At 45.2% G+C, this 13,753-nt stretch overlaps 1 protein-coding gene across 1 annotated transcript in view; it reads right to left on the bottom strand.

Moving 5' to 3' along the window:
• Positions 1-827: 827 nt before the first annotated feature.
• The window catches only part of dchs1a (dachsous cadherin-related 1a), a gene marked incomplete at both ends in the record, with an annotated part of 86,503 nt that continues 73,577 nt past the window's right edge, over positions 828-13,753 (bottom strand). Inside the window, 12 exons of the mRNA XM_083694488.1 lie at positions 828-3,433; positions 3,593-3,734; positions 4,003-4,289; positions 4,611-4,741; positions 5,064-5,215; positions 6,595-6,806; positions 6,912-7,025; positions 7,173-8,033; positions 8,189-8,398; positions 8,553-8,678; positions 9,314-9,553; positions 11,383-12,229. Coding sequence (XP_083550614.1) covers positions 828-3,433; positions 3,593-3,734; positions 4,003-4,289; positions 4,611-4,741; positions 5,064-5,215; positions 6,595-6,806; positions 6,912-7,025; positions 7,173-8,033; positions 8,189-8,398; positions 8,553-8,678; positions 9,314-9,553; positions 11,383-12,229 — 5,928 coding nt within the window. The remainder of the gene's footprint in view (positions 3,434-3,592; positions 3,735-4,002; positions 4,290-4,610; positions 4,742-5,063; positions 5,216-6,594; positions 6,807-6,911; positions 7,026-7,172; positions 8,034-8,188; positions 8,399-8,552; positions 8,679-9,313; positions 9,554-11,382; positions 12,230-13,753) is intronic.

Below are 13,753 nucleotides of genomic sequence, written 5' to 3'. Positions count from 1 at the left end.
AAGGCTCATTGTGATAAGATAAAGCAAGGGCACCTGAAAGGAAGTGCAGTACTGTATGCCAATGGTTGTCAAGTTCCCCAAAGTTCAAAGTTAGGAGGGAGGGAACATGTATTAAGGACTAAGAGGACATTTGATAATGTAAGACCATTATGCTTCATTTACTTCAGAGGGATCAAACACTTATGCAGATTTTTAAAATCTCAATCCTATGTTCTTCCAGCATGTATCTATACTCTTTCACACATATTTACAAAAAAACAAACTCCCAATCATACAACAGAAACTAAGAACTTAATTTTTCTATGAACACAAAGTAGTAATTACAGAACATACAACTAAATACAAATACAAACATACTATCATATAGCTACAAATATACAAATATGGAAATAAATTCTGAGGCTATAACAACCTTTTGACATAGGTAATGTCATTTTCTAGTCAGAAACTAAATGTCAGTATAAAAATATAGACACAAATGGTCTCTTGTACAACATATTGACATCAACCTTGGCTCCCCATTTCAATGAGCAAACACTAGATAGTTTGACATGAACTCTTGACACTGTTTTGTTTGAGGGGGAAGGGTTTCTTCAAAATGGCAACATCCATTTTGGCCTCAGTTTTATTCTAGTTCAGTTTTTGAGTCAAGTTAGTTCATTATACACCACACCCTCAGCTCTCTGGCCAGCAGTGAGGCTACAGTACACATCTTAATCCAGTTCATTTGTCTACTGATACCACACTGTGGCCCTGACACTTTTGGAGTTGTATCCCTTGCTTTGAAGGAACAATCACTCACTATTCGAGAGTGGTGTCTGGAGAGTTTAAATCCTCATCTCTGCCACCTCACTATGCTCCAGGTTCTGTTCAGTTGTGCTGATCATGGAGGCAGATGGGCCCTGGGTGACACCGAAGGGGGTGATGGCTGGGGAGCGGGCCGCCAAAGGAGAGAGGGAAGGGGAGAAACTGGGGGACATGGCCACTGAGGAGATGGATCCCTCATAGCTGATGGGGGATCTCCGTAAAGAGGCCAGGTGTGGGAAAGTTCTCCCCACAGCAGGCTTAGGGGGGACAGTTTTGGCCCCCGGGTGGGCCACAGAGGTAATGAGAGGCGGGGGGTCGATTCTGGGTTTGGGGTCCGCCTTTGCTTTGTGCTGAAAGGGCCTGCGTGGATTAGGTGGAGCGGTCTCGTCCTTTAGCCGTGCTATTTCTGTGAACACATTAGCTAAGGGCTGGAACTGAGGGCACCAGTTCAGGAGGTAGTCCCAGTTGTAGCTGCCCCTTAGCTCCTCATCACTGGCTACTATGGCTGTTAGGGAGCCATCCACAGGAGGTTTCCCATCCTCTGGAAAAACGTAGTCTTTAGGGTGAGAGATATTTAGCCCTCTTCCCACACCCAGATATCCACCCCCTTCATCCCTGTAGGCTGGCACCTGGCCAGCTAACAGAGTCCCACTGAGACTGCCAAGCCTTTTCCCTTTGTACCACTGGTTAGAATCCATAGATGGTTCACAGGAGATGTCGGAGAGCTGATCTGCATCCTGCTGGATGCCAGAGTCTGGTCCTCGGGCAGAGATGTGCTCCTGCATGGAGGAGGAGACACTGGACACACGGGGATACTCGTTTATCATCCTGATCTCATCATCCTCCGCTGCCTCAGCCTCTGCTGAGCCACGGCCACTGGAGTGGGAGGGGTCCAGGGACCCCCCACGTGTGTATGGACCCTCACTACTCTGCCTTTGATCAGCAGCATACCCAGGCAGAGTCTGGTGGTAGATTCTATCATTCCCTGTTACTTTACTTTCCTCAATCTTCTGTAATATTGTTCCGGAGGCTGGTGTTCTGTTACGGGATTGTTGCTCCTTCTTCTGCCGTCTGAACTTGACAAAGAACAGTGCCACAGCGATTACGATCAAGATGACAATGGCCCCCAGTGAGACTGAAATCACACTGACGAGCAGCATGTTCTTGTCTGAGGCCAAGCCGAAGGAGGTGTGTGTGACATCGATCGTGAGCTGGGCAGTAGCCACACGAGAGGTCTGCAGCGGGCTGTGGGCTGTCACGTCCAGTGTCATCAGACGAACTTCTCTCTTAGACCGGCTCATATGTCTGCTGTAGCTGTCCATCTTCAGCGAGATCATGCCCGTGGACTTGTTGACCTCAAAGTAGGATGAGGTCTTTGCTAGAGAGTAGAGGACGATGCCATCTACACCACTGTCTTCATCTCTAGCCTGCACTTGGCCTATGCTCTGCCCTTTCTTAGCATCCTCAGGCACTTGGAAGGAGAACTCTGAGGAGGTAAATGCTGGGTCGTATTCATCTTCACCTGTGACAAACACTTGTACTGTGACTGTGGCCGAATAGTTGCCTGCATCCATAGCAAGCGCTACAAAATTGAAGGAGTTCTCTTTTTCAAAATCAAAAGTGGAGAGAGTCCGTATTTCTCCTGAGGTCTGGTTTACCAGGAAAGCTTCTTTCCCCTCCCCAGATTTGTCTACCATGTAATATCTCAATTGGCCAAAAACACCTATGTCATGGTCAATGGCATGAAGCATGGTAACTAGGGCATTCTGAGGCTGGTTTTCCCGTATGCTCACTGTCAGCAGTTTAAGGGGGAAATAGGGCCTGTTGTCATTGACATCCTTCACTTCCACACTAACAGGAGCCAAAGAATAGTGGCCCTTGCCATCAGAGGCCTGGATGACGATCACATGGGAGGACTGTTTTTCGCTGTCCAGAGGTCTTTGCAATCTTAGTGTCCCTGTCCACTGGTCCACATAGAACATACCCGTCTCATCCCCTGAGCTGATGGAGTACTGCACCTCTCCATTGGGTGCAGAGTCTGGGTCTGTGGCAGACAGATGTAGTACCTCTGTCCCTGCAGCCGCCCCTTCACTCAGGACCACTCTGTACTCCACATGGCTGAAGGCTGGTGGGTTGTCATTGGCATCTATAACGCTGATGAGAATGGGCACACTGGAGCTGCGCTGAGGAATTCCCCGGTCGGACACCACCACGGTGAGGTTGTAACTGGGCACTGCCTCGAAGTCCAGCCCCTCTGTCAGGATCAGACTGCCCACTGTTTGGAAGCCCCGCCCTTCTAGGAAGTGCACGCTGCTCTCGATCTGGAAGGCGTTTCCTGCATTCCCACTGGCAATTGCAAAGTCAAAGCCACAGTTCTCTCGGGACATGTCCCCATCCACAGCCTCCAGGGTCAGGATGGTAGACCCTGGGAGGCCATCCTCAGACACAGTGGCTCTGTACTCTGATTGGTGGAACACAGGAGTGTTGTCATTGATGTCTAACACCAGTACTTGAACAGTGGCGATGGAGGACAATGCTGGGGAGCCCATATCCCGAGCTTCTATCACCACCAAGATGGAGGGCCTCTCAGAGTCAAACTCTGCCTTTTGGTTGATAAATAGGGTACCTGTCAGGAAATAGAAGCTGATTTAATAGAATGAAAAGCAGATACTCCTAATATAATCTCTATAACTCTGCATCTGATTATATTGCAATTTAATGTAGCATGAATGACAGCCAATGACAAATGCAACAATTGAAAAGAAAGTTAACTGAGTGACTTTACCATTGCTGGGGTCAATGTAGAATATGTCTCGAGTTGATGACTTCACTCTGTATGTGACTCTCCCATTCTCTCCAGAATCACAGTCAGTGGCTGTTACTGTGATGACTGCACTGCCATCTGGGGAATGCTCTGCCAGAGTCACCTGAGAAAAAACATAATAGTTGTACTGCTCGAGATTTTTACATTTAGTTACTCTATTCCCATGTAGTGATGTTGTTATTATTCCAGTAACATTGCATTGCATTAGGAACAGTATTAACATGTTTTTGCATAGTAATTTGGTAGTTACTTTATCGTTATATAGTAATAAAGTTGTTATTGCAAAAGTGGAAATAGAAACAGTCCATATTTGTTTTTTAGTGATCAGAATGGGGAGGGTATTTGTGGCATGTTGGGGATGGAGGAGGTACCTGATAAAGGTCTTGGGTGAATGTCGGGGCATTGTCGTTCACATCCTCCACCAGCACTGTCAGGTTGGCCTCACTCTGGTGTTTGGAGTCAGAAGATCTGACAGTCAGAGTGTACCAGGTCCTCTCCTCAAAGTCGAGCGGGGCAGTCAGAGACACCCCTCCTCCGTAGCGGTGGATCCCAAATGTGCCCAGGCTGTCTGGGTCCAGCTGCAGCGTGTAGACAAGGGCTGGGCCTGAGTCCACATCATTGCCTGTCACCTGAGTGATCATTGTACCTATCAGAGTGTCTGCATGGAGAGGGAGAAGAAGGAAGGGAATAAACACATGAAAGGAGAAGGGTATTAATGTATTCCCATCCCATCCCATATCATATCACGGTGCTTCTTATGAATATGTTACAGAGAGATGATTTTTTCTAAATTCTGGGATATTTTATACAGGACATTTTAGACATGAAATATACAGGAAATGAACACAGAAGAACTTGGCAATAGCATATCTCATAAAAGGGTCAGACTTTTATCCCTGCTGAGTATGCTGCCAGAGAGTAAAATGTAAGGCTCATTGATAAGATCACTGGACTGAGGTTCACCGAGAAGTTGACTTACCCTCAGGCAGCCGGATCTCCCGTGGCAAAGGGATTGTTGGACTGTTGTCGTTGAGGTCCACAATGATCACGGTGAGAGTCGCAGAGCCAGCCAACCGTGGGGTTCCTCGGTCTGTTGCTGTAACAACAAGCCTGGTGCCACAAAATGAAAGTTAGCGTCTGGACTTTGAAAATAAAGTATTTTATGAACCAGGTTTCATAACGTTTCATCTCCTGCTTAGATCATCCCATTTTTTAGATGAGTCACGAAAGAGATTTATTTTTTAATACTGAGAGCGAGCATATTTGTGAGCCGATATGAAACCCTACCATGAAAACAAAGGTCAAACTGTGCAGAAGAGACATAAAGAGCCCTGCTGAGGGATACCACATGGCAGGCTGGTGGATACAAACGTTCATCACAGAACAGAAAGGGCGTTGTACAGGAGAGAGAGAGAAAATAATGCGCCCTCACTTTGTTTGTGTCCAGATCTCTCTGTCCATGATGGCTGCAGTGGTGATGCTGCCAGTCAGGGGGTCAATCTTAAACAGGCCACTCATGGATGATGACCTGATGGAATAGGTCACCTGGCCATTCTGACCCTGATCCAGGTCATCCGCCAGAACCTGCGGAAATTGCCGCAGATATTGGAAATGAAAATAAAGATAGATTTGTAACAGCTGTTTCAGTGTAACGTGAACTGGTGAGCAATATTGGACTTGGAAGTCAGAGTCAGGAAGCCATCCATAAGTATTGGAAAGAGGAAGCGTTTTGTCTTCTTTTAGTTCTACAGCTTGGATTTGAAATCAAACAATTACTATGATATTAAAGTAGAGATTCTCAGCTTTAATTCAATGTTTTTTCTTTTTCAAATTGGCTTGTTTCTGGTTAGTCATGTGTGTTCTGTCCCATAATTTGTACAGGCATAAGAGAGCTGTCAATGTCTGTATTGATTCTTGGCTTTGCATTTGCCTTTGGAGTCAGTTATTGATGTCTGTCAACATGAGGACCAAAGAGACATGTATAAGCCATTATATCAGAAAAATCAATCAGAAAAATAGCGAAAAACGTAGACGTACCAAAATCAACAGTTTGTAAGATCATTAAAAAAGAAAGAAAGCACCGGTGAGCTCAGCAATCGCAAACAGGCTGGTAGGCCAAGGAAGACTTCTACAGTGGATGACCGAAGAATGCTCACCATAATTAAGAAAAACCCCAAAACATTTGTCCCAGAGATCTGGAACACTCTCTAGGAGGTAAATGTAAATGTGTCAGAGACTACCATCCAAAGAATACATCACCAGACGAATTACAGAGGCTTCGCTGCAAGGTACAAACCATGAGTTATCCTCAAAAATGATGGTCATGGTACAGTTTGCAAAAAAAATACCTCAGAAGCCTGCAGAGGTCTGGAAAATGGTGGACAGATAAAACAAATATGATCATGTACCAGAGTGATTCCAAGAGGAAAGTTTGGAGAAAAAAGGATCTGCCCAAGATTTACAGCATACAGTACAAGCAAATGCCTCCAAATTCATTGCCTGACACTTCATCATACAGTAAGACAATGACCCCAAACATACTGCCATAGCAACGTTTTCAGTTTTTCAGTTAAGGTAAAAAAACCTCAAAACAAACAACAACTGAAGATGGTTGCAGTACAGGCCTGTACTGGTGAACACAATCTGAAAAAAAACCATTGAATTAACACTGAGAATCTCTACTTTGACCTCATAGTAATTGTTTGATTTCAAACCCAAACTGTTGGAGTATAGAGGTAAAAGAAGACAAAGTGCTTCCTCTTTCCAATACATGGAAATACAATGGATTTCACTGTAATCAACAGGGTCACTGGAAACATAGATAAAGGAACAGATTCACTTCTCAGCAGCACAGAAAATATCCAGATCCCTGCAGTTTGAGGCATAGTGTTTTCTTCTTTCTCCACAACTTCACACTTTAATAAAAGCCAAGCCTAATAAATGTAAGGGTGTAGATACTACACCTGAATAATGGGGACATCATAGCCCTGTGCCTCTTTAATGTAGGCTACATAGTTCTGGAGTTGGAAGCGTGGCAGGTTGTCATTGACATCCTGCAGGATCAGGTTGACAGCCATGAAGGAGCTGGAGGAAGCAGTTTCAGCCTTCACCACAAGGCGGAGTCTGGGGGTCTCTTCAAAGTCCAACCCAGAGGAGCTCTGAACCCAGATTTCACCTGGTTTGTAAAATAACAATGGATAAGAACCAATACAGCTTCAAATACATTTTATTTCTTATGGTGTTCAGAATATTATTCTAAAACACCACTACAGGGACGCACCAGTGGTGGAGCTGATTCCAAAGGACTGCAGTCCATTGCCACTAAAGATGCTGTAGCTGATGTCAGTGCGAGAGCCATCTGGGTACTGGGCCTGAGTCGTTACCACTGCTGTACCTAAGAGGACAAAACACACACTTCATTCTCACACTGTTTCCACCAACATTACTGTCACATTTCACAAATTAATTCAAATTTTCCCCCAACATCATAATCAACAGGTTAACCCTATTCTAAAACTGCAAGCAAATCTGATATTGGTACCTTTGGCTGCGTTTTCCTGCAGGGTGACGTCACGTTGGTTGCGTAAGAAGCGGATGCCCCTGTAGCTCTGCTCCCTGATATAGATGACCACCACTCCCAGTGAGGATTGGGCTGGGCTGCCTTGGTCCATTGCCTCTACTATCAGTATATGCTGACTTTGGGTCAGTGACTGCAGCTTCTCTGTGGCCTGAATGTCTCCAGTCAGAGAGTTGATGGTGAAACCCCTCACAAGGCTTGCAAAGCGGTAGAACACAGAGCCATTGGCCCCAAAGTCCCTGTCCTCTGCCCTCATGGTGGCCAGTACATGGTGGCTGGACACAATGCTTTTTGAGGTGTTGATGATGAGAGGGTCTTGGATGAAAAATGGTGCATTGTCATTAACATCCTGAATGTAGACAGTTAACTGAGTTGTGGAGTTACGGGGGCTGGAAAGGGAGGAGTCCATCGCACACACCTCAAAGGTGTATGAGGCCTTCTTCTCTCTGTCCAGTAGTGCTGCAGTGATGATGCGGCCTGTGTGCTGGTCTACGATAAACATGCCATGGGAGCCTCGGCCCAGGAAATAGAGCACCTGGCTGTTGGAACCCTCATCCAGGTCTGTAGCTGTCAACTCCAAGACCAGGGACCCTAAGGGGACATCCTCAGACACGTCTGCAGTGTAGCTGCTGCTCTGAAACTGGGGGCTGTTGTCATTAATGTCCAGGATGGTCACCTCCACTGTGGCTGTGCTGCTGAGGGGAGGAGTGCCCTGGTCCTGGGCTGTAACTGTCAGTGTGTACCTGGCCTTCTTCTCCCTGTCCAGGGGCCTGGAGGTCGACAGCACACCTCTGTCCAAACAGAAGTCTCCTGACAGGTCTCCAGCTGAAGAGGCACAATAACAGAATTCAAATAAATCTAACCATCTCTATTTGGAGTATACCTTTAAACATACAATTCATTTTGAAAACTGTTATTTTCTGTAGTGGATCCATGTTGTGATATAATACTGTATAATGTGGCAGTTTGTGGGGTCTGACCTGTGATTTTGTACTGCATCTTTCCACTGTCCCCTGAGTCCTGGTCAGTGGCTCTCAGGGTAAAGAGGGCCACAGGCTTTATGTTCTCAGGCACCTCTAGACTGTAGTAGAGCCGTCCGAAGGCTGGGGCATTGTCATTCTCATCTAGAACCCTGATCCTCACTATCACCTTGTCGTAGTTAGGTGGGAGCCCACCATCTGTGGCATATACTGTCAATGATATGGGAAACAAGGGGAAAGATAATAGTATTATTTTTGAAAAGGTACAACATGAGAGAGCTGAAAAAAGACATATACCACTCACATATGCCTTTAACAAGGCTAAAAAAACCTGCCAACTTGAAATTTTGTCAGAGGACAATACCTGTCACAGTGTAGTACTCCTGGGTCTCCCTGTCCAGGGCTTTTGTGGTTGTTATGACACCTGTCGCTGGATTGATGGTGAAGCCCTCCTCAGAGATGTCTCCATATGTCACAAGACTGTTGGTCCCTATAGAAAAAGGACACACAGTCAACATATTGTCAGAGGGCCACAGGCTGAATGACAATCAGTTATCTCCGTCAAGTAGGCTAAGACAAATTTGCCCCCAGACAATACTTGTGAAAATACATAATTTATTTTTCTCACATCAAAAAGTAAACACAGCGCTATTCCTTTTTTATTTGTTTGTAGTTTGTTTTGCTGTCTAAGCAGTGGGCGCATTGTCTGCATGCCAGATTGCGTGCTAAGGGAGAACAGTCTGGCACCCTCACCTATTTACTTCACTAATTGCTCCTGGAGAGAGGGTTTATAATCCTTCTGTTTTATGTGCTTCTGACTAAGTCCAAGAGAATGTACCCCTCCTCCACCCCCCACCCCCCTGCATTGTCTTCAATTAAAAACAACTGCTTATGTCCATGATGGGAACATGCGTTCTGCACATGGGCCTGAGGAGATACAAAAAGGGAATCAGAGACACATTCTATTTTTGAAAGAAACACAATTCTTAAAGTATTAAGAGAAATGTGTGTCATGATGTAATGTTGATATGAATCTGCTATGTAACACAAAAAGATTAAACATTTTGTATCTATGAGCATCAATGTAGCTAATATGTATTGATCTGTACATGTAGCATGGCTCACCTTGGTCCCGGTCGGAGGCAGACACCACCAGGACAGTGGTTCCTGGAGGCTGGTTCTCTGCTATCTGCGATGCATACTCTCTCTCCTCAAACAAGGGAGTTTCATCATTCACATCTATCACTTGGACCGACAGCAGCTGGCTGGAGGAATGCTGGGGCATCCCATGATCCTCAGCCACAATGGTCAAGTTAAAGAGCTCCTGCTCTTCACGGTCGATTGGTTTGAGGATGGAGAGAGACCCTGGGGTAGGAGGACTTACACATTAAATATGATAACACATCTCCTGTTATACATTATGATATCTCAAGCGAGCAATCATGTGTATGTCAACTGTAGAGGAGTGATGTTAGAGGCCGACAGTACCACATTGTCTGCCTGCATGTGCTTCCTGGTGTGAGACTCATACTGCAAGGATAACAAGTGACCCTACATGTTTAAAGCAGTTTCAAAAAAGTAAAGAAAAGATGTTGTGAGAGCAGAATCTGAGTAAAGCTCCACACTGTGCTTGCCTACCTGAGCGCTACCGCCACTGCTGTAACAGCCAAAATATCTGGCCACAGTTTACAAGTTTTTCCAACACAGAATACCGCAGCCAGGAGAGGGAGGCAGTAAACACACGCTCTAGACACGCAACGGCCAGGCCTGCCGTGCACTGCAGAAATTAGGGGCACCCTCACTTTTCATTATCCTGCCCTGAGAGGGCAGAGCTCGCCTTGATTCAATTTCAATTTCATGCTTTAAAATGAGATGCAACCGTCAAAGAGGGATTGGAGGAACAAGGGGGGCCATGACACTGGGGCTGTTTTAACTTTTTTTTGTTTTCTCTTTGTATCTCTCAGGCTCTAAGAGAACTTGCCCCTAAGCCTTTAATCTGGTTGGAGTTACTGGCTGGAATATTTTCAGCCAGTTTGACTCCTCTGTGATCCTGCTGTAAGCCTGGTCAGTGATAACATATGGGGAGGAGAGATAGAGAGAGAGAGGGAGGGGAGACAGAGAGAGAGAGAGAGAAGGGAAACATGGAAATGTTCTTATTTTAGATGTTTCCAATTCCAGTATATCTGGCCTACATGTGGGTTGGGCAGTCAACATTCTTAAGGCTGGGGGTTAACTGAGGTAAGCAGTATGTAGACAGCAAGCAGAGGTTTGTTCACATACTGCAGTTCACATACTCATTAGAGAATAGAATAGATAGATCTATAAAAGCTGTCTTTAAAAATAAGTTGTTATTATTATATCACCTTAGCAGATTGTAATTGATGATCTCTGTATTTGGTCAAAGACATGTCGGAAAGGAAAATAGAAACATAATATACTGTAGTTAAGAGACACTCCACATTAGGCTTTTGGAGTTCCCCGATTGTTTGTCGAGAGTTCTCTCTATTGTAGTAAAGTGTAATGCAAAACTAATTAAAATAGAATGTGAAGAGCTGGTCCCATTTCTCCTGTCATAAACCCTAGAACAGGAGCAAACCAGGTGCTCAAAGGATTAACTCTGTCATTGTTTTAACAAATGACCAGTGTGACTGAAAACAGTTCAAGATGGGCACACTGTGGGCTGAGCTCTAGTGACACGCATGACAGATCCTGACTGTTTCCATCCCCTCGGCAGTCCAGGGGGCTCCTGATTTGGGGAAAGTGGAGCCAGGGTCGACACGTGTCTCGCACACCACAACAAAGCCCTGAGGACCAAACAACTGTGTGTGTGTGTAGTGTGTGTAAGCAAAGTTTCACAGTCACACACGCATGCACACACACACACACACACACACACACACACACACACACGTGGGCTATGATCCCTGCTTTAATGGTTCCCAGCCAGAGCCTGAGGTTCTTTGCTTTGCTGTTTCTACCTGGGCTTTCATGGGAATGGATGAACACACACAGATGCATGTTTGGCATCTGACTGAAAAAAAGTAATGCTGAAAGATGAGGCAAGAATTCTGCTGGATTATAAAACAAAGGGACCATTACAGAAGTGTAGGTGACCACTTAGGTGAGGGGCGAGGTGACATATGCAGTGTCTGCAGGGTCTCCCAGGACAGCTTCAGTGGGGTGGGGTGACTTACCAGTGTTGGAGTTGAGACTGAATGTTCCCCCAAAGTTGCCAGCCTGGATTCGGTAGGTCACGTGGCCATTCTCCCCCTGGTCTGCATCTAGGGCCATGACATACAGCACCACAAAGCCCACAGGTTGGTCCTCCATCACACTCACCGCCGTGGGCGAGCTGAACACAGGAGCATTGTCATTCTCATCCGTCACAAAGATGCGAGCTGTTATAGACCCCCAACGTCTCAGACTAGCATTGAGGGCGGAGTCAGTGGCCTGAACAACCACGATGAGGGAGGAAGTGATCTCATGGTCCAGCTTCTGGCCCAGGTATAAAACCCCACTGGAGGGATCAAGGGTTAGGATGCCAGGTTGGTCAGGCCACTGATGCAGGATGGAGTAGCATAGATCACTGTTGGGCCCAGTCCCATCCTTGTCTGTGGCCTGAAAGATATAGATGGACGAGCCAGGCTCCATGTTCTCAGGGATGACTATAGTGACAAGGTCCTCAGGGAACTGGGGGGCATGGTCATTGCTGTCCTCCACATCAATGTCCAGCTGGACAAGGTGGCTGCTGGGGAAGGCCTGGGAGAAGTCGTCCACCTCTATCTGCAGGCTGTAGCGGGCATCTCTCTCATAGTCCAGCTCCCGGGCAAGGTACACATCTCCAGTCAGACGGTCTACCACAAACGTCCCATCCTGAGCTGTACCGCCAACAACAGTGTAGGTCACGTGACCTGCCTCATGCAGCTCTCTGTCATGTGGCCGCACAGAGCCAATGATAGAGCCAGGTTTAGCCTCCTCTACTGAGTTGAATGATATGGAGCGGGAGTTGGCTTTGGAAGTAGCTCTGGTCAAGCTAAGAACCTGTAAAGAAATTATGTAAAAGGACTGAATTAGCTTATCATCATAGTTTTTACAGTTTACACCAATCAATGTAGGGGGCAACAATGAACAGCAATAAAGATCCTGCCAGTATACTGTACAAGTTGGGCGAACAGTACTGTAATAAAACTCATGCTTGGTGTCAAAGGAGCATAGTACATGCCTGGTGGCAGTTTGAGTTGAGAATTTCCAATACAATGAAAATAATCCTAATATGGGATCCTAAACAGAACCAGATTTTTACCCACTCTCTCCATTTTGTCATTGGGAATAAAATAAACATGTTTTCAGAGGTTTTCTATTTTTTTTTTAACTTCAACAACATGCCTGCTAGCGTTAATCAGATTTAATCAGATAAGGTTGTCATTGCGGGAATAATAATAACAGATAAAAATAAACATAATCAGAATAGGAAATTGTAAGAGGATTCAATTTTAGCACCAGGGTATGGTCCTCAAAAGTACAGATTTTTACACGGCGATTGATGACCAATCAAGAACGACTTCAAAGGCTATAATTCAGCGCCTTACTCCTTTGTAGGAAACCAGCACCATAAGTTACACATATGACACATTGTTCTAATAAATCTGTTTTTCATTTTTAACAGGGTATGGAGTCACATCCTCACTGATACTTCATTAGTTTCAGCCTATATGTTCACATAAAACACAACATTATAAAACACAGCACCCCTATGTTGGCAGTCAAAAAAGAAGCAGTTTGTCTTATGAAACATAATCTAACAATCTGTTAATTAATTCCACATTAGGCAGTAAATTGAATTTTGGGGAGCGTTCCAAACCGAAATTAGTGTGAGGTCACATCCTCGATACAGTGCTGTATTTGGAACATGAGTTTAAAATTATGACATTTCAAAGAAATGTGTCAGCAGACAAGAAAAACATAGCACTGGTTAAGCCAATCACTTACTAATTATTGCTTTCATTCTTGACGTTGGAAGAGGGGAAGGGAAAAACCTAGGGACCTTTACTACACCCATTACAAAAGTGTTCTATTTTCCTGGAACCCATACTGTAATTCAGGATTTTACAACAGGTTGCTTCCATTATGCTCACGGTCACTATTTTGTTGTATATTAAATATGAACTTAATTAACTTCAATGGTATATTTTATGTGAGCATATATCCCTCCCTCTTATTGAACAGGGCTACTGTATTAAAAGTGTTGAAGTCATTGACTCTGACCTTGATATGAAGAGTCTACAGCTGGCCCTCATCACAACCCAGATGGGAGTACTTGATTCAGACCTACTTTTCCATTTCAGATAGAAATTTCCCTTTAGAAAAGTCACAGAGGAAGAAAGGGGAGGGAAAGGGAGGTAGCCCTGTCAGAAGTGAGCCTGATATGTCTGTTTGCAACTACTTTGTGAGGACCCAGACTTGGACTGCAATACTTTTCTCCATACTGGTGTGGGGTCACTCTTTGATATTACATAGGGATGATATGAGAAGTGTTTGTTTTGGCTGTGACAGTAGGAGTCTCAC

This window comes from Argentina silus (assembly GCF_951799395.1).
Source record: "Argentina silus genome assembly, chromosome: X".
NCBI classification, from domain to species: Eukaryota; Metazoa; Chordata; class Actinopteri; order Argentiniformes; family Argentinidae; genus Argentina; species Argentina silus.
Note: the sequence above shows the minus strand (reverse complement) of the source record. Positions and strands in the feature narration are given on the sequence as shown.